General features: G+C 35.8%; 3 protein-coding genes across 16 annotated transcripts in view; 1 reads left to right on the plus strand and 2 right to left on the minus strand.

The window, feature by feature from the left end:
- Positions 1 to 3,027: 3,027 nt before the first annotated feature.
- On the minus strand, positions 3,028 to 11,370 carry LOC110114671. Of its 12 annotated transcripts, XR_003701107.1 has the most exons (5): positions 11,190 to 11,370; positions 7,931 to 8,015; positions 5,525 to 5,691; positions 4,275 to 4,592; positions 3,028 to 3,339 (listed from the first exon to the last, which is right to left on the minus strand). XR_003701107.1 is itself a non-coding variant. In XM_028695793.1 (3 exons), the coding sequence occupies exons 1-3, from the start codon at positions 5,528 to 5,530 to the stop codon at positions 3,261 to 3,263; spliced, it is 252 nt and encodes an 83-aa protein (XP_028551626.1). In that variant the 5' UTR covers positions 5,531 to 6,876; the 3' UTR covers positions 3,028 to 3,260. The 12 variants fall into 12 exon arrangements, 1 of the variants encoding a protein (XP_028551626.1); XR_003701110.1 differs by lacking the exons at positions 5,525 to 5,691; positions 7,931 to 8,015 and having other exon boundaries at positions 4,275 to 4,441; positions 4,509 to 4,592; XR_003701106.1 differs by lacking the exon at positions 7,931 to 8,015.
- A 2,223-nt stretch (positions 11,371 to 13,593) lies between these two features.
- Positions 13,594 to 24,557, minus strand: LOC110114668. 3 transcript variants are annotated; one of them, XM_020847619.2, is made up of 3 exons: positions 24,420 to 24,555; positions 23,060 to 23,134; positions 13,594 to 16,365 (listed from the first exon to the last, which is right to left on the minus strand). In XM_020847619.2, the coding sequence occupies exon 3, from the start codon at positions 16,227 to 16,229 to the stop codon at positions 13,989 to 13,991; it is 2,241 nt and encodes a 746-aa protein (XP_020703278.1). In that variant the 5' UTR covers positions 16,230 to 16,365; positions 23,060 to 23,134; positions 24,420 to 24,555; the 3' UTR covers positions 13,594 to 13,988. The 3 variants fall into 3 exon arrangements, with proteins under 3 accessions (XP_020703278.1, XP_020703279.1, XP_020703277.1); XM_020847620.2 differs by lacking the exon at positions 23,060 to 23,134 and having other exon boundaries at positions 24,420 to 24,557; XM_020847618.2 differs by lacking the exons at positions 23,060 to 23,134; positions 24,420 to 24,555 and adding an exon at positions 17,216 to 17,790.
- LOC110114670 (histidine kinase 1) overlaps positions 24,421 to 27,366 on the plus strand; it is a 32,852-nt gene continuing 29,906 nt past the window's right edge. The window contains exon 1 of the mRNA XM_020847621.2: positions 24,421 to 24,564. Coding sequence (XP_020703280.2) covers positions 24,454 to 24,564 — 111 coding nt within the window. The 5' untranslated portion in view covers positions 24,421 to 24,453. The remainder of the gene's footprint in view (positions 24,565 to 27,366) is intronic.

The raw sequence follows: 27,366 nt of genomic DNA on the forward strand, positions 1-27,366 counted from the left end.
TTCGTATTTCCGAGACGCTCAGTTTGACTGTAAGCTCGCTGAAATCGGAGTTCGGGTGCTCCCAAAATTAATCTTTGAAGTTTCCAAGTAGCTTTTGCCTCGAGATTCGTACCCGATCAAGATATTTTTGTGATGTCGTATCAATAATAATAAAGTTTTATTGAATATTTTTCTGCTTTTGCTGGCAAGCTTCCTTATCTTCTAATGAATTGACGACATTAAAGTCCAAAGGACGTCACATGCAAAATCAGAAAGATAATTGTCTGCCACTTAATATTCTTGCTTTTTCACAAAGCTCCAAAAGCACGTCAAAATTTGTAGTCCACAAGCATCATTAATTGACATTAAACACAATTAAGTGGAGTGTTTGCTACTTGAAAAACAATAAGCAAAGAAGGGTGTGTTCCATCATGAAATCCATGAAGAAAAGACTTGTCGAAATTGGCAAACGTGCTCCCAAAATTGATCCCACCTTTTTTTTTGGGGAAATTTTGGGGTTTAGCCCGTAAATTAAAGAAAATCAAAAATCAATTACAAGTGACCAAATAAAAGCAGCCAAAAAAACTCCAAAAACAGGGGAGAATGAACAAAAATCAAAAAACCAAACCCCGGGAGAAACCAACAAAAAGGGTCCACAAAAACTCAGGGTGTAGCCAACCACTGAAACGTCGAGCAGCTCAAAATTGCCCAGGTTGCCGCAGGGCCAGCCAAATCAGGGCGATGGTTAGCGCATGGGCCCTCGCTGGAGGCAAGATGGGACAAACTGGGAAGCCAAAATTCAGGAATCGTTGAGAGGACGTCAGGAAAAACAAAAGCCACGCGAGAGATGACGTCCGGTTGGCTACGGTCATCATAGTCCAAGCAGCAAAACAACCAAAAATGAAATTATCGAAGAAATCCGAACCGTTCAAAAACCAGATCCTTTCCCTTCCAATGTAAAGCCTTAAAATACAGAGCATATCTAATAGTAACTGGAGGAGGCTGTGCAGAAACTTGATAAAGTTTCAAATTTCAACAACTTGTGTTGATACTTTCCTTCATCTCGTGAAACGGGATCCTTGCCTAAAAATGATCTCATGATTGGTTGAGGCAAGGAGAAGGAGCTTGTTATGGAGTGGCTGAGGAATCCATCAAATCACGAACATCAAGCTCTTGTTAATGGAACTGATTTGTACAGAAACATTTCTCTTCTATCTATAGTAGGCCATGGTGGTATGGGGAAGACAACTCTCTTGCAACATGTTTATAAAGATGAAATTACAAAGGAATTTGATCTTAAAATGTGGGTTTGTGTTTCCAACAATTTTGATGTGAAGAAAGTCATTGTAGATATATTGCAATCTCTTAAGATGGAGAGGCCTTGTTGTGACACACTTGATGCACTTCAAAATAGTCTTCGGACTGAGATTATGTCCCAAAAGTTCTTACTTGTGCTGGATGATAATTGGGAGGATGAGGAAAAGGATAAAAGCAAATGGGAGGATGTGCTCGCCCCTCTAGCTTCTGGGGGTTTTGGTAGTAAGATTTTGATAACAACTCAAACGGACTCAATTGCACTGATGTTTTGAAAGGTAATTAAAAAAAAGAAGGAAATAGTTAAATTAGAGGGCCTACAGAAAGATGAGTGTTTGTAGCTCCTTAACTCTCATGCATTTGCTCGTGTACAGAACCACCCTGATGATCATAAAAATTTAAGAGTCATTGCTCGAGATATAGTTAAAAAAGCTTTCAAGATCTCCTTTGGCAGCTAAGGTCATTGGTGGTGTTCTAAATTCTCTTGACTTGGATGAAAGGCGTTGGAGGGAAGTTCTAGAAAGCAATTTATTGGGTGGGAATTCAATCAATTCCATCTTAAGACTGAGAGCATCGCCTCCTTAAAAGAGCTGAGAAAGTGAGAATCATGGATAATGATGAGCTGGTTTCATTTCCAAATGAGGCGAGGCAGTGGTTTCTGAAAGTTAGGTTTTCTCTTTCTGAGCTGCAATTTGGGAAGCTGAAATCCTTACAGTCTCTCCCTTCCTCCTTGGAAAGCTTATCTTCACTTCAGAAACTATCTATTGGTCATGCTTCTATGCTTCGGGAATTACCAAACCTTCCTCCCTCTTTGGAACGTCTAACAATTTGGGGATTTCATCCAGAGTTAACGGAGTACATGGAACTTGAAAAACAGCTGACCAAAAACAAGAGAAGGATGCTTAGGGTTTGCCCCCTTGGTCGACCACCGGTGCCACGATGCTTGATAAGTTTTCTTCTCCCCTCCTAAACAGAAAATTTATTTTTTCTGTTCAATTTAATTTGGTCGTTCATATCCATTGAAAACTGTCACATGAGACTCCAACTACTGTGAATATGTATAACTTACAGAAATGATACTCACAGCCTGAAGTAAAAGAACCATTCCAAGAATAAACAAAAACACTTTCCCTCATAAACACAGCTCATAAAATCAATCTATTTTGAGTGTAGAACTAAGAGAGATATGAGCGAGTGTGAGAAAAGTACAATTTCTCCCAATTTTTACATTGAATTTCTTAGTGTAGTGTGGTTTAGTATTTTTTCACGTCAAATCTTGATATTCCTTTCCGCTATTTTCCTCTCTTGTTTATTTTATTGTGTGATTTTCTTCCCAACAATAATAACACAAGAGGCAACACCCATCTGCCAAACACAGATTTCCAGCTCGATATACCCACCGAATGCCAGCAATACAGAAAAGGATATTAGGTTTCTCCGAGCATAAACTGTACTGTACGCAATTCATAAGTAAAAATGAGTTGCTGTATCTAACAATATGAACAAGAAAAATTTTGTTTGAGGAAAGATATCACAAAACACTGAAAGTTGCAAATGAACGTGACCAAATCTAGGAATGCCAAATGAATTACCCTTATGTTTGACACAAAATGGCATGGCAAACTCAAGTAATGAAAACAATAAAGCAGTTGATGGGACCTTCAGAAGCCACATAATTCCTACTCAAAATTTCTTTGCAGCACTAAAATCAGGAAATGAAAAGGCTTAAGGAGCTCAACAAATTAAATGCCCTTAACAATTATAGTTTCCAATGGATGTCAAATCTAGCCAATATCCTATCATAATGGAAAAGTTCATGAATATAATTCAACACAACCAAATTAAAGGTAAGAATAAAGAAGCTAATTAAGCATGTTGATCTTGTGCAATGAGAAGCTGTGTAAGAATAGGCTGAAATGAATGCAACAAAAATAAAACTCCCTTCCTCGTTTTTCATAATGGTTTCTTCATAAACAGTTTGCCAACCCATAGGAGGTTGATCCCTCGAATGCCCATTCGAGCTTCCTATTTGTTGGTAGTAACAACCTGTAGAAAATGATAAACTAAGAGTAAGGTTAACATTACAACCTCAAACACGAACAAGTCCAAGGACAAGTTGAGCTAATTTATCAGACTGTTGGCAGGGATTGTTCCCTACATGCTCAATAACTGAATAATAGCCAACTCCAAACCGGTAAAGCTTGCAGTAATATTCCAATAGTAACCAAACTCCTAAATATACATCAAAGATAAACTGCACTACAGCTTATCTAACTGATTATGATAGCAACTCTTCTATATATTAATGCTATACAATTTATTTAATTTACATTTTTACACAAAAAACTATCATTGAACTTGTAAACCTATATAACTAACAAGAAGATGCTAAAGAACTTAGACAACCAATGTACAATCAAAAAGTTTGCCCCAACAATAATTTGCTTAAATGATAAAAAAATTTATCCGTAAACAAACAGGCCTTATTTTTTTTTCTGTTGTGGCAATCACTTCAGTTAACCAATGTATAAATAACATCATTCTAAACCAGCAATATCCCGAGACTAACTTTTCCATCCTTCCAATACAATGGTGAATCCTACAACCACAATCATTTAGGATCTCTCAAGGCATCAATAGACTCATATAAATATAAGTTTAGGGTATAGGGATTTGAAGTTAGAATAAGATCTACTTCTAGGAGCGCATTTGTTTAAATCCAAGTGTGTCCTTCCAGCCTACTGTCTGGTTATTTCCGCTTAGCAACCTTCCCAGAGTAGTCGACTGAAATTTCTCAGCATTTACAGAGCCTTGGCATAGTAAACTATAATAAATGAAAAAAGATACATGCGAAAACATGAATTGCCATCATAATTGTTACGGGCTAGAATATACACGGCGATAGAGTTAGAAAATTTTTGTCCTAGCGGATATCCAGCACACAAACAAAATTGGGGAACTAAACATATAAATGAGCTCACCCATTAAGAATAAACCTTGAAAATGTGATAGATGCCATGAAAGTTTGTTGTGCCAAGTTATGTGGATAGAGGAACCTCATGGATTTGTCCTTAGAACAAGGGAACATTGTGTCGAGGAACTTCACAGATTTGTCCTTGGAAAGATCATCAAAACCAGCATTGAGTACCTGCAAGATCAAGTCAAATGGCAGACCGGCACGAAAATAGAAGCTACAAAGGCTGAGAGACATCCACCCCAAGATCCAAGCTGTTGCCTTTGCTTGCAGCCAAGCACCGATCAGCGACAGAAAACCAGCTCTCCAAGAATGGTTATGGCATCTCTTAAGAGGAAGATAATTTGCTCAATAAGTTTGAGTACATGAAGCATATAAAACAGTTGAAAAAACCCAAGAAGCAAACAAAGGAGCGTTCCATCATAACACGCTTGAAAAAAAAACTTGTTAAAACCGTCAAACGTGCTCTCCAAATTGTTCCCAACATGTCAGCTGATGTTGGTAATTTCCTTCACATTTTAGAAAATATAGAACAGGACACCAGCTTGAGTTGTACAGCACACGTGAAACAATACCCTCGCCTAAAAATGATCTGTTGGGCTGCCTAAAAATGAATTGAGATTTTATCTAATTAGCTCCTAAAATGTCTGGAACTACTTTGTACATGAACAGGGGCGGATCCACTATAAGCACGGGGAATCTCCCAAATTAGTCTATATAACAAGGGTTTTTAGGCAATTGCCCCTCCTAAAAGTTTTAAAATACTATAGTCTTTAGGAAATTGCCCCAACATAATTAAACACATTATGTAGAGATGTTATTGTTAAGGAATGATGAACCAAATACAAAGTGAAATAGTAACGAAAATCCAAAAATATCATTGCAGGTCAAACCCCGCAAGCGCTGCCCCCTTACCCTCGACATATCTCTAATGCGTACAACGAATAAGGATATAAAAAAATAGAGGTCGAGGGGCAATGCCTCCAGCTCTTCAGGGTGGGATCTTTTGGAAAAATACAGTGTGGTATGAAGTGACATAAATGCTCTCGGAAATGATCAGGTCGTCGCCAAAGGCTATCAAGAATATGGCAAGAGAGCAAAGGCACTCTCCCCGGTTGCACACTGATCGTAAGGGGAGGGCAGAGAAGGGATCCAATGTGCCATCCAGGGGGAGAGCAACAAGCTTTCAAAATAATAATAATAATAATAATAACATCAATGCTAAGAGAGCATCATATAAACAAAAATGCAGCTCACCTCCATCTTCCATCCTTAATTCACCACCAGCCATAACCCCAAAATTAGAACCATACACTTCGAGCATCGCGTCCAATAAAATTAGAAGCAATATATCCAATAAGTTGAGAAGGGAGGGTTAGAACGCAGAGCTACATCCGGACTCGGCACCAAATAATTTCTCTAGGCTGAGAGAGGACAAGAAAAAAATCACTTTTGACCAGCTCACAAAAGAATCTGCAGCACAAGACTTGATCTTTCAGATACTCAAAGCCATGTTGAGATTAGTATAACAGACCATTATGAAAAATATCCTTTACATGTCGTTTAATACTCTAAATTAATCTTATAGATGAGTTGGCTCAACTGAGTTTAAAATTTCATCATAATTAAGTTGTTTTTTATTTGGCAAGTGCAAGCTCAAGCCTTCACCGTAACACCAAGCAAGTAAATAAAAATAATAATAATAAAAAGCTTTATTGAATATTTTTCTATTTTTGCTTGCAAGCTTCCCTATCTTCCAATTAATTGCAGACATTAAAGACCAAAGGATGTCACATGCAGAAAGACAGTTGTCTACCACTTAATATTCTTGCTTTTTCACAAAGCTCCAAAAGCACGTCAAAATTTGCATTCCGCAAGCATCATTAATTGGCATTAACCACAATTAAGTGGAGTGTTTGCTGTTTGAAAAATAAGAAGCTGAGAAGGGTGCGTTCCATCATGAAATCCATGAAGAAAAGACTTGTCAAAATTGGCAAACGTGCTCTCAAAATTGATCCCAGCTTGAAGCTACTGGAGGCTGTGCAGAAATTTTATAGAGTTTCAACAACTGGAGTTGATACTTTCCTTGATTAATTTATGTTCTCATTTCCCTTGTTGATAATGATGTGTTGCTAGCACATTTGGAATTTAAATCAAAGGATATTGGTGTGGATCAACGTGGTTGGTTAGCTACTGTGATTCATCAGCAAATTGGGATGTTGGGGAAGAAACGGATGTGCACGGGGATGATTCTTTGAGAATTTATGATTTAAATGTTATTTTAAATGTTGAGGAAAGTTTTTAAAAGAATGTTGGTAAATATAAAAGTAGAAGGAGAAAATCAATTAATCAATATTAAAATGAATAAATGGGCTTTAGGGTTGTAAATGATCCTAACATGAGTGAACTCATTGTTTGTTTGTGCTTGGCTCCTAAAATTTATTCATTAGAGTCTAGCTCATGTTCGAAATTATTTGTGAAAATCATGTTTCAATTAATTTGTTTAGCACAAACTCCACTTAATTGTGGTTAATGTCAATTAATGATGCTTGCGGACCGCAAATTTTGACATGCATTTGAAGCTTTGTGAAAAAGCAAGAATATTAAGTGGCAGACAACTATGTATTTCTGCATGTGAGGTCCTTTGAAGTTTAATGTCAACAATTTATTAGAAGATAGGGAAGCTTGCCAGCAAAAGCAGAAAAATATTCAATAAAGCTTTTATTATTATTATTATTTTTATTCACTTGTTGTTGTTGTTGTTGCTTGAGGTTACGGTGAAGGCTTGAGCTTCTGCTTGCCAAATAAAAAACAACTTAATTGTGAATAAATTTAAAACTCAGTTGAACCAACTCATCCAAAAAGATTAATTTAAATTATTAAACGTAAAAATGAGTTACCATATCTAACAATATGAACAAGAAAAATTTTGTTTGAGGGCAAATATCACAAAACACTGAAAGTTGAAAATGAATGTGACCAACTCTAGGAATGCCAAATGAATTACTCTTATGTTTGACACAAAATTGCATGGCAAACTCGAGTAATGAAAAAAATAAAGCAGTTCATGAGACCTTCAGAAGACAAATAATTCATACTCAAAATTTCTTTGCAGCACTAAAATCAGGAAATGAAAAGGCTCAAGGGATTCAACAAATTAAATGTCCTTAACAATTATAGTTTCCTATGCATGTCAAATCTAGTCAATATCCTATCATAATGGAAAAGTTCATGAATATAATTCAACACAACCAATTCTTTTACATATTAATGCTATACTATTTATTGAATTTACTTTTTTACACAAAAACTATCATTTAACTTGTAAACCTATATAATTAACAAGAAAATGCTAAATAACATAGACAACCAATGTACAGTCAAAAAGTTTCCCCCAATAATAATTTGCTTAAATGATAAAAAAATTATGGGTAAACAAACAGGCCTAATTTTTTTTCTGGTAGTGGAAATCACTTCAGTTAAACTTATGTATAAATAGCATCATTCTAAACTAGCTTTCTCCCTTTACTAACTTTTCCATCTTTCCAATACAATGGTGAATCCTACAACCACAATCATTTAGGATCCCTCAAGCCATCAGTAGCCTCACATCAATATAAGTTTAGGGTATAGGGATTTGAAGTTAGGAAAAGATCTACTTACAGGAACGCATTTGTTTAAATCCAAGAGTGTCCTTCCAGCCTACTGTCTGGTTATTTTCGCTCAGCAACCATCCTAGAGTAGTCGACTGAAAGAAGTTCTCAGCATTTACAGAGCCTTGGCTCAGTAAACTATAATAAATGACAAAAGATACATGTGAAAACATGAATTGCCATCATATATATATAGAAGTTGACAAGTATAACTGAAGACTCAAACACAGCTCACTTCGTCCTATTGGTTGAGAGTTTAGGCTTCCAACTAAGGGATCATGGGTTCGAGTCTTTGTGTATGCGTTGTGTGTGTGATTTTGCCTTAAATGGCCTTATTGTCCCAAAAAAAAGGGAAAAAAAAAACATAAGACTCAAACCAAAGTTTAAGAAAATAAAAGGTCATAAAAAAAACAGGGCTCAGAGTAAACATAAAGAGACAAATAAACTGGCATTAGAAGAAGGCAGTAGACCCATAGAATAGGGGATCTAGGTTGCCAAGATTCTTAAAGTAACTCCATCGCATGTACGTTTCACATCACAGTAGACCCATAGAATAGGGGATCTAGGTTGCCAAGAACACTTAAAACCACACTCGTCTTGACCTTTCATAAGCAGAGACAATGAAACAACCATAATAAAGATGCTTGTTGTCTACTCATAATTCAATACATTTCCACTATAGTGTTTGAGTGGATCCTGCTACTTCTTCTCAAATCATACTATTGTTTTTCTTTTCTTTCTGATTATTTGATCAAATCATTGAATCATTTATTTCTCTTGGCATATTTAGAAAAGCATAGCAGAAGAAAGGCCATCCTAGAGAACCCCTAGGGTCATATGACTCATAGTCCTCTCAAAAAATCAATCCATGAATAAGGAAGCAGCCATCAAATTCAAAAAGAGGCACAAGCAGCCAAAAGCCATCTCAGAAAAATTTCAACCGTATGAAGTAACCCACAAGGAGGATGAACCAAACCCAGCCACCAGAGAAAAACATAGAGGAAAAACTCACAAACACAAAAGACGCCCAACATTTATCAGAAACCAACATTGGAAACAAATAGCCAATAGAAGTTGTGTTGCTAGAATTGTACAAAAGAGGATAAGAAACTCACGACCTCCCCATTCTTGCAGCCATATGACAACGCATTATGCTTAAAATAGAAGAAGTAAAAGAGAAGAGATGGCCATATTTCCTGTCATTCAGTTCCCTCCATATATAACATACAAAAAAACATATAGAGAAGAGAAAAAATATGTCATTCAGTTCATCGGAAGGCTGCTGTTTTATATGACCAAACCATCTAAGGCGACTCTCTCTAATCTTATCTTCCACTAGAGTTACTCCAACCTTTTCACGTATATGCTCATTTCGTATCATGTCTATACGAGTAAAGCCACTCATCCACCTGAGCATCCTCATCTCTACAACACTTAAATTAATATTATGCTTCTCTTAATGGCCAACATTATCCACCATAAAACACTGCAAGCCTCACCACCACCTTATATTACTATGCCTAGATGAATGCCCAAATTTGCAAGAGTTTCCCTTCTTAAAAAGCACAACATAGGAGCAGCATCTTGAGTAGTATGAAACATGTGAAACACAATCCTTGCCTAAAAATTATCAGGTTGGTCGAGGCAAAGAGGAGATATTTATGTTGTGGTTGAGGAAGTCATCAAATGAATATCAAACTACTATGTAAATCAACATTTCTCTTCTACCTATAGTGGGCCATGGTGTTATGGAAACTACATCTCTCTTGCAACATGTCTATGAAGCCTTAATCATAAAGGAATTTAATCATAAAATGCTGCTTTGTGTTTCGATCAACTTTGATGTGAATAGAATCATTGAAGTTACGTTTGAATCTCTTAAAAAAAGAGGCTTCAATTGGAATTGCGCAGCGGCGGGCCTCAAGGCGAGTCTCATATTATATAATTTTAAACAATGGCGTAAAACTAACAATTTGCAATGTAAAATTTGGTAATAAATCATATGAACTTCTGAAATTTGCAAGAGTTTTACTCTTTTACTCCTAAGCTCAAGAAATTGGAGATAGATAACACTGCGTGGAAAGTTTTGAACAAGCAACAAGACATTAGCCACTGTTCCAGCATTTTAAAATCTATTCCGCCCAAACATTAGAGGTCATTTCCTATCCAAATCACATATCTTCTTTTGGTTGATGAAATAGTAAGACTTGAAACACTAAGAAACTTGAAATTTTGAGATAGCCCCCATCCGATATCTTTCAGAGAGCTACAAAAAAAGGAGAACACGGAGAATTTCCAGCTTATACTCAGTGAATTAGATATAAATGATCCATCTGTGCTGTTAATGGTGCCATTGAGCTAGGTTTTGCATCCCAATCACATGCATACCAGAAAACCTATCCCATGGCAATTTCCACAAATCGTTTCTTTATGGAGTTCATAATGGAACACACCCTTGTTTCCTCCACGTTTTAGGCCAGCTGCATCTTATGCTTCCTGTACTCAAGCTCATCGAGCACATCATCTACGTCATCAATGACATCTCGTAGCTTCCATAGCCATTCCTTGAGATGCCGGTTTTGTTCTCTGATATATGTCAGGCAGGAAACAACGGCGACAGCTTGGGTCTTGAGCTGGTTCCTCGCATCATTTCCAGCGCCTCCACCTTCATGCATGACAACCAGCAGCACGAAAAATATTAAAATACAGTGCAGTGTGAAAAAAAAGGGCATGAGACAAGGGAAAATGGGCTCTGAGCATGCCATCACAGAGGTAAGCCGAATGAAGCCGAAGCGCTCTACCTGGTTGCACACTGAAATGTGCCATCCAGAGGGAGAACGACAAGCTTCCACGAAAAAAAAAAATAATAATAACATTGCTCAGACAGCAGTAAAGAAGAAAAAGGGAGCAGGTCCAATCGCACATAGATAATCTCCCGAAAACCACAGAGGACTCATAGGTGAATACATGTTTGCCAATTAGCCACGGACGAGGACAAGCTTCCACTAAAGTAAACCCAATCCAATAGCAAACGGACCTTCAGGCTAGATTTGGGGCGGATTTGCGCTAAATCCAGTCAAGCGGCCAAAAAAATGCAAAACTATATCTCACGGTAAATCTAAGCCGCGGTGACGGAAAATTCCCTCTTTCAGAGCTAAATCCCGGATTTACGAAATCCTTCCTTCGGTTCGGCGGATTTAACACATTTCTGGCGCGAGGGAAAAGAAACCTGACCGAAGAAGCGCGTGAATGGGGAGAAATTTCGTTACCTTCAGGATCAACGACGGCGGAGGAAGCGAAGAAGCTTGGACTCTTTCAGAACCCTACTTCACGAGAAGCAGAACAGCAACGAATAAATGCAGAATAGGAAAAGCAAACCCTAGATAGTCAATCGCAATGGACTCGCTCGAAGCTCTACCCCGCGCGAACCAGCAAAGCCGAAGCGGGAACTTCATGCGAACGAACTGAAGAGCCAGCCCGCGGGATTAGATATATTCTTAATTTCTTAATTAAACATTAATTAATTTAATTAGCTTAATTAAAATAATTTAAAATATAAATATTTAATTAGGAGATTAATAATGTAAATATTAAATAAATAATAATGGAATATTTAATTAAATTATTATATAATTATAAGTTTTTTTAGCAGTTAAGTTTTATTAAAACAATTTATAAAAAATAATGAAATAATTAGTAAAAATAGTTATTAAATGATTAATTCTTTTAAATTCTAATTAGATCATTATCATTGTAATTAGCGTTAAAATACTTATAAAAATAACTTATTTGTAAAATACTTGTTAAAATAACACCTTAATTATAGTATTCATATAACTTATTGTTGTTAATTAAAATTAAAACTAATAAGTAAATTATATTTGAAACAAAAATATCATATTTGTTAAATGTTATAAATTTGAATAGCATTGTCAAACAGCCTTATAGGATTTGTCCATTTAACATATTTTTTACCAAACAATTTTTAGGATTTCACCATCTAAAAATTTAGTAAATTCGGATTTAGAGGATTTTCAAAATCCTACTTAAATAGCATCATGCATGCATCCAAGGGCCTATTTGAGGAGCAATTATTACGTCCTCCACCGGATGCAGAGAAACATCCGGTCGCAGGCAAAATCCCGCTATATCGAGGTGTACCGAGTTTTTTTTGCGACCGAATGTTTCTCTCATTCGGTCGACCGGACCAAATAAAACTTCCTATTTGAGAGGTTCAATACTTTAATTTTGTACATTCTGTTGATCATAGTCGATGCAGGATTTAGGCTAAATTTAGAAAATATTTGAGCTAAATCTTGCCAAACACCAAAAAACACGGTTAAATCTCATGGAAAGTCCACGCTCAACTTCACGGTGTTTTCGACATTTTAGCCCTAATCCAAGATTTCATAAAATCAGACATTTGGCGGATTTAGTCAAAGAAGCATGCGAAAGGGGAGGAATATCGTTACATTCGCAATAAGTCCAGCCACGACTTCTAATATGATAGCAACAACATCGTTGTTGGAGGCGGACAAGCTTCATGTGAAGCAAGACAACAAAATTGTTGTAGCCTAAAGAAGCTAAAATCGACACTTTCGGTACTTACATGACATAGAATATCGATGATTGTCGAGGTCATATGCTAGCAATGTAAATAATAAGATAACGTGTGGGAGGGGCGAATTTACGTTGGGGCATGGGCCTCCATTGGATGCTTAATTACCGCCTAATTAACAACTAATTGATAATGCAAAATTATAACTTTAGGTTAAATGATTTTATATTTACTTATATTGAAAAGATATATCTTTAATAAATATTGATAAAGAAATGATTGTATGGCAACTTTAAAATATAAAAAATTGGAGGGAGAAACTATAATTAATATGTAAGAAGAATATCAAAAACTAAGGATCTCAATTATAAATTTTTTATCATATATTATATCTTTTTATATTGATGATAAAAAGATTTTAAACATCAATGTCAGTCTCAAGCTCTAATGAGAAAGATTTAAAATTTTTTTTAATTCATTTAATCTTACTCCAATATAAAAAAAAAAAAATCCAAGCTCCAGAAATATTTACCGTTGCAATCAAGGATACTTAATAAAGATTGTGTATCTTTGTTGGGATAGAATTATCATATAATATTAATAAATTATGCATAAAATTTAAAATAGATAAATTTGAGATAAATATAAATTTATTTGAATTTTTTCGTGAGTAAACTTGACATTTTATTTTGATATTTTAAAATTTCTTTAAAAAAAAATATAATATAAAATGAAAGAGAAGACAATTAGAATAAATACATGAATTTCTCAGTTAATAAGTTGCTCTCTATTCTTTCTCCCCATTATGGATCTAACCTTTACCTTTTCTTCTATATAGTGCATCTCTTTTTGAGATCAGTGTTGCAATATTTTTTATTGTAGGCTGAAAAAGCTAATAATAATAATAAAAAAAGAAAATAGTTTAACTCATCAAAGCCTAAATAACTAAGAAGAAAATGTTAAAGAACTTAATCGACCAATGTACAATAAAAAAGCATCCATCACCAATAATTTGCTTACATGAGAAACAATATGATCAATTACTAAATTTTCTGGTAGAAACTCAGAAGAATTTTTTTTTTTTTTTTTTTTACTAAATAACTAAGAAGAAAATGTTAAAGAACTTAATCGACCAATGATGTACAATAAAAAAGCTTCCATCACCAATAATTTGCTTACATGAGAAACAAATCATCAATTACTAAAATTTTCTGGTAGAGACAATTGCTTATAGTTAACCTATCTATAAATAGCCGTAAGCTTCGTTTGGAACGTAAGCTTCGTTTGGGACGTCTTTTTTACTGCTGCTTAAAATAGTATTCTAATACAAAAATTAAAAATTTTGTACTAAAAAGATGCTTTAAGAAGCAATAAAAAAACCGTCTCAAACGAGCTATTATTTATGAACTGCCATTCTCCCATGGCTACCTTTTCCCATCCAAAATAATGGCGAATCCTACAACCAAACGCATTTAAGATCCCTCAAGGCATCAATATGAAGATATAAGACCTACTTCCAGAAAGGCATTTGTCTAAATCCAAGTGGAAAACGTCCTTCCAGACTACTTTCTGGTTCTTTCCTTTTAAGAACTTTCCCCAAACTAGAAAGCTGAAAAGAATTTCTCAGTTTTTCTTCTGGTTTACCATTGTGTATGAGCAGATGGTTGAAATTTGCATCCACATTTCTTCTTCCGGTCTCACATGGCGCCAGCCGAGTTACAGTAGGAAAGAATCCACTTAATCCCACAGGAGCTCCAGGCACATCCATAACAACTGGTACTTGCCTTTTAATGTTGCTCATTCCAGTCACCTGAGGTATCAGAGCGGCACCTCTGGAATCAACCATGTATGGTATGCTTCCTGGTTTGCAGAGAAAAGTTGGCGGCACGGCGATCGCAGCTCCGGCCTGTAAGATATTGCATCCATAAGCAGGACTGATCGGAGGTTTGGCAGCTCCATTGTTGAGGAAAGGTTCCTGTTGTGCTTGACCCTTGCAAAGCTTTCTATCTACAGGAAAATGCTTAGAAGTTGATTTGCCATGGAAAGATGATGCATCTCCATCGAAGAGGATGGTTGGATTGTCATTCAAGTTGAAATCCCTCGTGTAATGTTGTTTTGAGCAAGAAGAGGAAGCAGCAGAGAAGCTGTGATCCACATCATGAAGCTGGAGTCCGTAGTTCAGTGAGAATTTAACTGCTTCATCCTCATCCCCAATGCGGTTAAGATCTAATTTCAGCTTCTCCACATTTCTTGAGCTAACTTTTATGGCAGATTCCCTTGGAGGATGGCTTGAGGAGACAGGAATTTGTCTTAACAATGCTGTATCAACAATGCCATTCACATTCAAATCAATTTCAAGAAAGTTCAGCTTTTGCTTTGGGCCAGGCAACTTCACAATCCTTGGTGTTTTTCGAGGAGATATGGGCTGAAATGCACTGGTGGAAGAATAGCCCTTCCATCCTGATTCAGTTCCAAATTGAATTGACAAAACTGGCAATCTCGGAACTCCTTTTGAAGCAAACACAACTATAGGCGTTGAAAGTTTGGCCGTGCCAGTAGAAATGGGACTGGCTGAGCACTCTATTTCCCCTTTGTAGATGTCCTCATTCAGATCAAATCTGTACTGGCTATTCTCTACATTCAAATCCTGTTCTTTAGCAGCTGGCATCATTCTTGGTGATTCTGAAACTTCCTTTTGTGCCATTTGATCATCAATAAAGCCTTCTGAAAGTTGCAACTCACTCTTCCGGCTGAATACATATTTGGAAGAGTGTTCACTGGGTAAAAAATTTCCAGGATCAATTCCTGGTTTATACTTAATGCCATCAGCCAAATCAGGACTTTGGGCACCAGTTGCTTCTCCACAAGAGTCATCAGGGGAGTTGCTAAAATGTTCTTTATATCCAATAACTTCAAGTTCCACATCTATGGCAACTTGCCTAGCAACCTCCAATGCATCCATCTCTTCATCCTCAAGGCCCAATAGATGAGAATCAACAGGGTTTGGTGACTCGGCGGGCAAGCTTGCCTTTAGGTTCACATGAACAGCAATCTCTTGACTGTCACTACTTGTTTCGTCGGAGGTTTTGAAAGATTCTGAGATCTGACATTGAGGGCTTTTTTCTTGGTATTCCACATTCATCAAACCAGACAATTCACCCTCTCTATCAACCAAGCCCTCCTCTAGAGGCATGGAAGTAGATAGTGTAGAAGATGATGAATGATCAAAAGTTCCTTTTTGAAGGGAGGTACATTTGTAACCTTCCATCATGTTTGTTTCCTTCTCTATCTCGAGAGAACCAACTTGGACATCACCAGCTGCAGAATCCTGTATATTATCATCCCATTGGAAGGCTGTGTGAAAACTGTAAGTTCTTTCATGATCCGATTCTACTGCAAGGCATGACACAGTAAAAAACTTTTCTTGACAAGAATCGAGCACAAGAGATGAGCCTGATGAATTACAATCCCTTACTTCATCAACACAAGTAGAATTTGAAGAACTTGCAGTTAAGGCCAGATTTGATTTTATGAATTTTGTGTTATTTTCCACATGGGTGCTATCAGAGCATCGGGTAAGGTACGAATGATGGGATTTAGTACCTACAGACACTTCTGCTGCTCTTTCACTGGACTCTTTCTGTAAAGAGTCTTTTTGCTTTTGCATCGCAGAAACTAGTTCTTCAACTCCAGCAAATGAAGGAATCCCGCCTTTCATCTCAGTAAAAATAGGAAAATCTTCTAGTTTCATTCTGTTTTACGCAATATATAGGCAACAATAGGCATTCAAACGAGTGTCACACGCTAAGGATAATATCATTATAAATTCAGGAGTGAATAATAAAGAACTCTTGAATTCTTGAATCACAAATCCTGTCAAAATTTTCCTGAAACCAGAACAATGAATATTTTGTCAGATTGAAATTCTACACTGTAAAATAGTAAAAATGTGTTGAAAAAAATTGAGAACATGAATGGCTCTTTTTAGTTTACTGATTATAAGATCCCGTAAGTTTTTTTCCAATTGATTACATTTCATCTATCTTTTGGTCAGAACATCTTGTTTTCTGTAGAATATAATTAAGCATATAAATTTTCCTTTAACTAAACAGATCAAAATAATCATTGTGACCAATTTAAAGTTCTTAAAGGGATAAAATTACACTGTTATAACTCATTCTCAAACCCAAACCTGCTTAAGAAAGATAAGAATGAAAATAATAAATTTATACGAATACTCAGCAAAAAATAAAACCACAGTACTCAACTCTATATACTAAGAAACCTCAAGTGGTAAAATAACTCAATTCTAAGCTAGTATTTACAAAGCATTTTGCCAAAAGAATTTATCATCTTGCCCAATCTTGGATCAAGCACAGCAAAAAATAAAATCCATCCTACTTAAAACACTAAGAATCGCGCATCAGCGGATTCAAAGTTCGTAATCCCAAAGTATCTTCTACAGGCCCACCACAATCAATCAACAAAAACTCCGAAGAATTAGAATTTAACTAAATGCCATCTTGACAGAATACTCTCATTTCCCCTGCTGGATTCTAGGTACTAAAATCCAACTCTAGCACAGGAAAACAGTCCAAAAAATTACTGAACATTACAACTACAATCCCTCCGCCTACCAATCCGCACAAATACATCAAATCCAGGCCATTCTTATCACAAGAAACATCAAACTCCTAAAACAATAACAATAAGAAGAAGAAGAAGGCCAGATCATACCTGATACTTCTCTTAGGCAAAAAAGACACCAACCATTTCAGAAATCGCCACTCCCCAAAACCAGATTCCCAGCCAAAGTACTCGAGAAATCTCAAACCGATAAAAAAGTTCTGAAAAATAGATCGACAGCTGTAGCTATCAGAAGAGAATATAAACGAGGTTGGCTTTCCGTCGCCTTCCGAGAGAGAGAGAGAGAGAGAGTAGTGTCTGTATTCTCCGCACCAGCTCTCTCTGGTCACTTCTTCCCCCGTCCCCTAACTCCCGCAGGAAGTACCGGATGGTCCGGTGGAGTGCCGGTTGCGGCCGGTGGCGGTGGGACCCGATGGGGAATGCGCAGACTGTCATAAATCAGCAACTGAGGCATTTACGGTAAGAAGCACGGATGTGGCAGGGATTCAGACGAAGCAGAAATTGACGTGTGGCATACTTTTGGGGTGGTGGGACCGGCCGGTCCACGCAACGAGTCACATCGGCTGTTGCATTGTCGAAAAGTGCGGGGGCGTGGAGCGCATCGATGGGTGGACCGTCAATTCGTGCGCCGTCGTCGTGTCCTTTTCTCTCTCTCTCTCTCTTCCGCGAACAATAAATTCGCGGCCGTACTGCCGCGCTTTAAAGGTTTTCTGAGGGGTAACGCAACACTAATGAGGGATGTGATTAGCGTGGCTACAGCTGCCAATTAAAATAAATTTAAATTAATTATTAAATTTTAACATTTAATTTATTATGAATATTGCAAATTTTTAATAAAATTATATACTAATTATTTTTTATATATTTTTGAAAAATATCAATAACATATTCATTAGTATCAATTTAGATTGTGAACCTTATGCCTCACCTCACCTCATGGATAAAAAATGCCTCAATAACTAATTGCAAAATTTTAAACCTTATGAGTTATATCAAATTTTGACATTTATTATCCCTCTATTAGGAACAATTATTACATCATCTGATCGGACTTAGAGCTACGTTCGGCCGCCAATAACATATCGCCACATGCTCTTACTCTCTACCGCGCGGCCCGATGACTTAACCCGGACCGAAACCCGGGAATGCTATGTTCGCGTATTGCGAGTTATTACTCGGTATTTGCTCGGTATTGCATGACAATAACAAGAAATACCACTCAGTGAAGACCAATACCGAGCAAATGCCGAGTTGTACCGAGTTGTATCGAGTTTTTCTAGAAAAACTAGGTACAACTCGATATTACTCGGTATTTGCTCGGTATTTATTATTGCCAAGCAAAATCGATCAATACCTAGCAATACCTAGCAAAATCGAGAAATATCGAGCCATCCTGGGACCGTTCCGGGTCGGTTTGTCGAGGCCCGCGGTAAATAGTGAGAACGAACTGGCGGCCGAACGTAGAGCTACGTCCTGTGACCTGACCAAATAAAAGTTCCTCTATTAGACATAAAATTGAAGTTTAATATAGAATGAAGTACTCTTTTTTGACCATGAAACGATAGAGAAAGACCAGAGCTTCATCTCCGAGATTAAAAATCTTGAGTGTCACTCACAACTTCATATGTATAGTGATTTAGCACTCTTAAATGAAAAGAAAACGAGCATTTACGAGGATACAAACCATTTATTAATGATGGTATTTTATTAGAGCCTACGGATGGAGAATTATGCACTGTTTATATGAAAAAAGTGTTGAACCTCTTTTAGGAGATAGAACCATAACCCATAAAGAATGAATTGAAAGATGTGGATCTCTCCCACACATCCATCTATGAAAGACAACTCATTATGTTAATGAAGAAGCATTTAAGCATATAAGAGGACACACATTGTCCATTCACGATAATATTTTACTAGAGTTTGTCAAGAAAGAGAATTACACATCACCTATATAAGATAACAAAAAGCCTCACTTAAGAGAGATTTGGAGCATATAATGCGAGGAGACATATTTTTCCCTCCACTGTGAGGGGATACTTATACTTGAAATGGGAGGATGAAAGTCATAAAAGTTGTAATTTAAAAGAAGTGAAAAAAAATCTTAAAAAATTCTAGGCAAATTTCAAATCAAAGCAAAAATAGGTTCAAAATTCTATGCATCCTAACTATGTTATCAGGATGCAAAGATTTGCCCTTAGTGACATTGACTTTGAACTTGGAGTTATAGAGTCCCGTTTAGAGACTTATAAGGGGGACTTGTAATTGCATTTTGTTAGAACAACTCTTAGTTTGTTTGGAATTTAGAGGTCCCCCTGTTGGGCTTAAATATGTTTCATAGGTTATCCTTGTTTGTTATGGAGTTTCTTAGGATGGTTAGGTTAATTAGGGATCTTCTATTATTTGATTTGTAAAGTCAATGGATTGCATAAGCTTCACTGAGCTCAAGTTCATCTAGCCATTGGATTGGACTTGATCTAAGAACTAAGAAACTTAATCCATGTGTTAGGTTGGTGTTACACAATGTTAAGGAGCCTGAGGACCCATATGCCATGGCTTAATTTGGAGAGATTGGCTTTAAATAAGGGCTTAAACTATTGACTTAGGGCTATGTTGGGATTAGTTTAGGTTTGGACCTCCCTTAGGAGAAATGAGGGTAAAATTGTCATTGCACTAATCATAGGTTATATTCATTGTGTGGATTGATTAATTTAAAGCTTAAACTAAGTTTTAGGACAATTTTGCCTAGGTATAAATTAATTCAAACTTAAGAATGGAAACTAACTAGGTATCCACTAATCCACCTTAAGATGGGTCAATGTATTGTATACTATCCACTACAACATTATTCTGAACTGATCTTTATCTAATCTGATAAGCATTGTGTTTCCATTTCTGCATTTTCTGCTTTGTGAATGTCTGTGTATTTCAAATGCATCGATTCTATCTTAGAGTGTATCCTAATGGTTCTCTGGGTGAAAAGTGCATGTTTAAATTTTCTCTTAAGAGCACTACGACACTCATCTCTCTATATTTTCTATTCACAAATTGCAAAAAAAAAAGTTTTTATCAAAATAATCCCCCCCCCCCAAGAGCGGAGAGAGAGAGAGAGAGATTCCTCCACTCCTTTCGTATAAGTTGATAAAAAAAATAATTATTGAAAAAATGGAGTTTTAAAAAAAATTACTTAAATAAACTGATAATTGTTTGGTTACATTATTTTTTGCATGCTATGCAAACCTAAAAGCAAATTTACTTTGTTTCATTGTGTTTTAAGCTTTAGTATTTTAATCATAAAAGACAAAATTACCCTCTTATTAACATTAAGTATATACGAGACGACTTTACCCAGACCACCAGCAAATCTAACATGGCAATGAACAATATGTGAATGCAAGATGGAAGTTCTGTCTCCAGGTGTTCAAGTTCTCTCTCCACCTGTTGAAGTTCTGCCTCCAAGTGATGAAGTTCTATCTCAAGTTGTTGAAGAATTGAAAATGTCAGAAATTTTGAATAAATTGGTATCTTACTTCTTAAAAAATTAGAACTTTTTTTATGTTAATTGTTTGTTCAAAAAGTTTATTGACAATTTCTAAGTTGATGAGAATAGTGTATTTATAAACCCGCACAGTGCTAATTTTGCAATAACATATAACATATTTTATGTTTTTTGTCTGTGCAGAAAGTGTTCAACAAAGAATTTTAGGATAAGCAAATTCTTAATTTTTTTAAGCTGTAGCAAAACATTTATATTATATTTACCAGAGCTGAGATAATAGTACCAAACAACAATAAACAATATACTTTGAATAAACTACAATTGTATTTTGAATATTACCACACATCATCTACTAATTTATATAACAAACATAATTGTTTCCTCCAATTCAATATATCTCAATGACACAAACATAAACGCTAACAAATATAACAAACAACTGAAATCAACATATTTCATTTCAAAGGTACTCTCGATGAATTTTCATATGTTCAACATCATATCTCATTTGCACAATTGAAATATATAAGGAAAATATAAGAGTCATGACGTCCTTCATCAGCAACAATACCACTTTAAAAAAAATTAACACAATTGTATGCTATTCAAATTTAACTAACATTATTAAGATAAATCTACTAACTACTAAAATTATATAATTGTATTGCAATATTAACTCTAAGATCTGTCATTTCAGTTGCATATTCATCATCAACCAAATACGCATCATTATTAATGCAAACATTTTGGTCACCTAATTACTCTGAATAACCACAATTTTTATCCATATCATATTTATCAAAATTTGAATCGACCTATGAGTTATGTCTTCGTATAAAATTATAGAATGACATTGTAGCTACAACTATAAGACGTTTCTTAAATGAGTAATTTGACATCTCTCTTAGAATTCACCATTTTTTTCCTAAACACCAAATGCAAACTCAATGATACTTTGTAATGAGGAATGTATCTTATTGAATATTTTCCTATGACCCCTTACAAGTTGACTGCCTCGTACGAAATTGGTAATGATATCTTGTATATGGGTAAGGCTTCATATATCCTCTTTGAAGAGGATAAGCTAAATCAACTAAGTAATATTTCCCTATTAACGAATTTACTAATTTCAATACATATGAGATTATATATTATAAAAAATAATATAAAATTCATGTATTTATAAATTTTACCTTTTGGAGGTGTAGGAAAATTAAATCTAGGATCTGTCACAACATGTTGAAAAATACAAGTATCATGAGCTGACCTTATCATCCTGGTGCGAAAAATGTGAATCAGATGTCAAAATCACAAATAACCATTGCATTTTGAGTTGTTTTATGATGTCGTCCTATAAACAAAATTTGATCTCCACAGGTATGCGTGCATCAACGTGAGTTTCATCAATTGTCTCGATACAATCTTTGAAATATGGCGTATACCTCATATCCCTACGAATGTGCACTGGAATATTATGAAAATTCATATCTTCTACTAAAATAATGTCCAATGAAAATAGAGTTAATGTTAAAGTCCTAAATAAAAATATCTACTAACTATTTTGTGGAATAATGGAATCTCTCAGCTGTTGCTCAAACATATTTATCACTATCTTATTGAAGATTCTATATGCATAGTCTGTTTTGCCTTTCTATTATGCTATTCTTATATTCTTTAACTTTGCTATTAAAAAATTATGTAGGTTCAGTCTAGCCTACTAGGTTGTGGTTTTCTCATGCCTGTTATTCATCATTTGTTTCAAATCAGGGTAAGAGTAGGCCAGAGAACTTAGTGAAGGTGTCTAATTACCCTTAACTAAGATTTGGATTGTTAGTCTAAGTCTAAATCAAAGCACCTTAAATGAGTCATAGTAAGTTGGAATTAGGTCTTATTGTGCTGGGACACTAAGACAAACTAAAAAGGGAATTCCAGCCTTTCCATTAAGGCAGAATACTTCAGGCTAAAATCAAACACCCGAAAATTACATATCACTAGTACTAACTTGGCCTACTTAAATTCACAAGTATCAAAACAAGGAAAGTCAAGTCATAGGGACCATATTCATAGGCTAAAATGTAAAATTCTAAGCTCGTAGTATTAAATATCACTAAGTAAATGATATTTGTGGTGTGCATCGGCCTTAAGGACAACATGAAAAAACTCAAAATAAGAAGATACCATTCAATAGATTTAGAGATCACATTAGCGCACCAAGTGAATTTATGAAAGATTTGAGCTACTACTAGCGATCAAGCATTGAACTAAAGCAGTACAAAAACTCCCAGAAGTAATGATAAGGAAGATTATGAGAGGTCAACAATAAGTGGATTGTATACAAGAAGTGAAAGCTGATTCAGTGGAGTCTGAGTGATAGCCACCTTATTATTCCAATATTTATTGAAATTAGAGAAAGAAAGGTATGGAAGTCCACTTACTCGGCAAAAAAAGTTGCAAGTGGGCTCTGATTCATCACCTTTAAGCAAACCTTTCTGCCTTCTGCCCTTCTGTAACTGGTAATTAAGAAGATAAAACAAATAAAACATCATCATTATACCATTTTAATTTCTTTCCCTTATAGCCCGAACTTAAAACTTTTGGTGGCCAAAAGCCCGTGTTTTAATATTTGTTTCCCTGTGGGTATTACACAGAGTCGTTTGCAACATGGCGAACAATATTACAGTATTGCATGTTTATATATATATACTGGAAATTATTTGAAGCCAATCAATTGTCAAATAAATCAATTTTTTACCGCGACGTGCAGACAAAGTCTACTTATTTTGTTAATTTAACTGCCAAAATATTCAAACATAATCAAAATATAAAATTTTTTATTAAGCAAATGCTAATCTGCAACAGTCAATTCATGTGTGTCTTGAACGTGGTCGGTCATTTTTAACAGAACACTAAAAGAAGCTTAATGATGTAATTAGATTAGGTTGAGCTACTTTTTCTGGGCTAAGATTATTATGTAAAGACAAGAATTACCAACTCCACTCTAAATCCTATCATTATTTATAATCACAGGAAGTAATGCAATTAGGGTGTGATTCAAGAAAATTACCCTATTCCACATGTACGCATTATTTTGACTTTGTGAACACCTTGATTCATTTGACAGTTCATAATTCTAAATAAAAATATGATAAGTTTATTTCACCAAGGTAGCAGAAATGCATCAACATAGTTGTATAGCAGATAAAGGCTTCATTTGGGACGGCTTTCTTATTGCTTCTTAAAACAACTTTTTAGTACAAAAATTAAAATTTTTGTACTAAAATGTTGCTTTAAAAAGCAGTAAAAAAGCTGTACCAAAAGAACCCAAAATCATGCACAATTTACTTGCAAAACATATCAAGAAATGAAGAAACACAAATAAATCATAAGCTCAGATAATTCCAGCACTAAAAATCTGCTCAATAAGTTTTGATGGAACTAATCCATTTGTTAAAATAGGCACCCTATGGTTCAATACTTGAGTGCTGGTGGAATTCTAAGGATTAAGGGATTAGAAGAAAAAAAAAATATATAAAGAAAGAATGACATGACATCAAGCCACTTCTCCAGATTGCAAATAAGTGCCCAATTCCGTTAAAAAGTGGAGCGAAGAAGAATTAAAAAACAACAGCTTGACCCATATCTATGATTCCCCCCACGCTCTCCACCATCTCCTATATTTATATATAGATGCTTGTGATATGTTCTACTTGTGTAAGACGTTCTTGGTATCAGATACTAAACTATGAACTTCTCTCTAAGGGCAAAGACAATGGAATTCAAGAGGAAAGTGCATACCGTCGCTGGGTTTAGAACCAGGAGGACACCTTCAATGCCTTCGACACCGCAACAGGTCGACCTTCATGATGCAGAAGATGAAGAATTCAACACGCGTTGCCTTTCCTCTTACTACAGCATCTTTGTGGCACGCCTTGCAATCATGGTACTCCAAATCAATCAAGAATGCCCATTTCTTTTTAAATCTGTAGTCAGAGCATGATTTATTATCTTTGAAATAAATTTCAGAGGATTTACCAGATAAACATCATAACATAAACACTGCAATGATTTTGGCAAAGAGAACATGATGTAACCAATCAAAACAAATTTCTGATTTTGGCACGCAGCATTGTGGAAGCGCATTTGTTTACTGAAATTTTCTGTACTGAAAACTAGATTTATAAACATAAATCGCAGCATAAGTGAGTTGTTTTGGTCGTTTGAGTTATCTGGGAAGAAAATACGATGTAAGCATCTTGAGATGTCTCATCACATTTTTATTTAAGATAGGTGACCTTCCTACAAATAATAAGCAAAAAAAAAAAAGCAATATGTCAGATGTATTTGATTTTAAGTTGAATTTCAACATAGAAAATAGTCTGGATGATGAACTTCTAGAATAACCATGAAATGCAAGCACGGATATCTCAAGTCATCCACGTCCTTAATTACATATGAAGCACAAAAACTGTCATGAAAACCAAATACAGCATAACATAAACATAAAAATATAACCTACAAAGCATAAACACAGATACGGGACATTAAAACGACATGACTCAGATACAGGGCCTAAAAATCATAAAAAAAAAGGATAATACAATATTGAAACGATATTTTCTTTTATAATTAATAATAAAAAATGTTTAACCAAAACATATAATGTCAATATTAAAATTATCTCAAAATAAAGTATAACAGCTTCTGAATCCCATAAAAATTAATACGAATATCAAGCCTTTATCGCACTATGTGGGGTCGGCTATATGAATTATTTTTTCCCCATTGTCTTTTTAAGGGTCAAATTCTTATTTAAATCTAATAAAAAAATATTATTTCGAATACTTTCTAACCAAATCTTTTTAGTTCTACCTCCACTTTTCTTAACATATGACATATCTAATGCATCTACTCTCCTAACCGGGTTATTAAAAGACCAATGTTTTATGTGACCAAACCATCTAAGGTGATTCTCTCTAATCTTATCTGCCATTGGAGCAACTTTAACCTATTCATGTATATACTCGTTTCGCATTCTGCCTCTCAGTATAAAGTCCACCTAACAATTTTTTTCTTTTCTTAACATAGTGTGCCATAAAGCATTGCAAATCTCACCATCATCTTATAGAATTTTAAGTTTGAGGGGTACTTTTTTATTACACAATAGGCCGGATGCATTCCTCCACTCCAACCATCCAACTTGAATTATATTAATAATATCACATCTATTTCACCATCGCTTTGCACAATAGACCCGAAATATCTGAAATGCGTTGATGTGATACAATCCATGCGAAAATGACTTGCTTAAGAAAGTTTGCACTTGTAAATTTTAGAGAGCAATGTTAAGCAAAAAACTTCTATTGATGTAAATGTTAACCCTCATGTTATACCCAAAAGAAACGAAAGAGAGAAGCAAAATGGAAATCCTACGTACATACCTTGTCCATGGGATCCTCGAATCCGGCCGGAAATCCCTCCAGAAATCCCGCAGAAATCCCGTAGCAGTCTGCGAACGGCGCCGAATCCATCATTTCTCCGAGAATCCTGCGACGAGTTCTCGATCGCTGCCCCATTCGCGGCTATAAAGTGAAGCCGAACCCACTGCTCATCTCCCATTCGCTACTCCTTCGACTCCTCTCCCACACGCAAGATCCAGCCGTCGCAGACTTCCGCCTCCCTCTCCCGATCGCAAACCCGATCAAGCTCCTCCCGATCTCACCAAGCCGAGAGAGAGAGCAGAGAAAGAGAGAGAGGGAGATAGAGAGAGTTCCACCTTACCTGAAGCCCAACGTCGAATCCTCCTTACCCGTCGGATCCCGAGCCTTGTCCGAACTCCTGGCCGACCGAATCCCAACCCGTCGCCACTTCCGATCCAACTTCACACGAGCTCCTCTCCGCTGCTCCCGATCCAATCTCCTTCCTCGACCGACCTCTCCCTTTGCCCTAACCCGACGCCAGCTCTGACTTCCTGGACGGATCGGAAGTTTCAACATTTGATCGGAAGCAAGAACGGGATCTCACTGCCTGTGAAGGTAACTTTCTACCTTCCAAGTGCTACTTCGACCAAATCCCGTCGATTTGCCGAACCAGAGAGAGTGGGAGGGAGAGATATTTGTTTTAAGTTTATTAATCAATTAATTTTAATTATAATTAAATTACTAATTATTTTTTATTATAATTAATTATTAATTATATAGATTATAATCAATTATAATTAAATATAGTTAATTATTATTAATTATATTTAACTATTAATTATTATTAATTATTATTGATTATAATTAGTCGTAACTAATTATAATTAATAGATTAATTATAATTAAACAGTTAATTATCATTAATTCTAATTAATTGTTTAATTATTTTTAATTATAATTTATTATAATTAAATAACATTAATTATAATTAAATATAATTAATGCTTTAGTTATAATTAAATAATTAATTACAAATGATTTGTGCTCGCCCTCTCCCGCCTCGATCTACGAGCCTCCACCACCGTCAAAACCCTACGAAGGTACGAAATCTCCTAAACTCAGATTCTCGCCCTCGAAGTTAGCGGCGGACCGGAAAACCGCCTATACACGCCTTTATTGCGCGTGGTGGGATGGGACCCCGGTCCGACGCCTATGACGAGGCGGGAATCGCCTAAACTCTACTTCGGTGTTCGTGGCGCACCGGAAAACCGCCTATACACGCCTTTATTGCGCGTGGTGGGAAGGGACCCCGGTGCGGCACCTAC

This window comes from Dendrobium catenatum, unplaced genomic scaffold (genome assembly GCF_001605985.2).
Source record: "Dendrobium catenatum unplaced genomic scaffold, ASM160598v2 fragScaff_scaffold_674, whole genome shotgun sequence".
NCBI lineage: Eukaryota > Viridiplantae > Streptophyta > Magnoliopsida > Asparagales > Orchidaceae > Dendrobium > Dendrobium catenatum.

Bases quoted from the DNA above. Each gene is read 5' to 3' on its own strand.
- LOC110114671 (XM_028695793.1), bottom strand. The intron at 3,340-4,274 runs GTGAGCTCATTT...CATTTTCTACAG, and splicing joins TCAAGGTTTATTCTTAATGG to GTTGTTACTACCAACAAATA.
- LOC110114668 (XM_020847620.2), bottom strand. From the start codon at position 16,229: ATGAAACTAGAAGATTTTCCTATTTTTACTGAGATGAAAGGCGGGATT.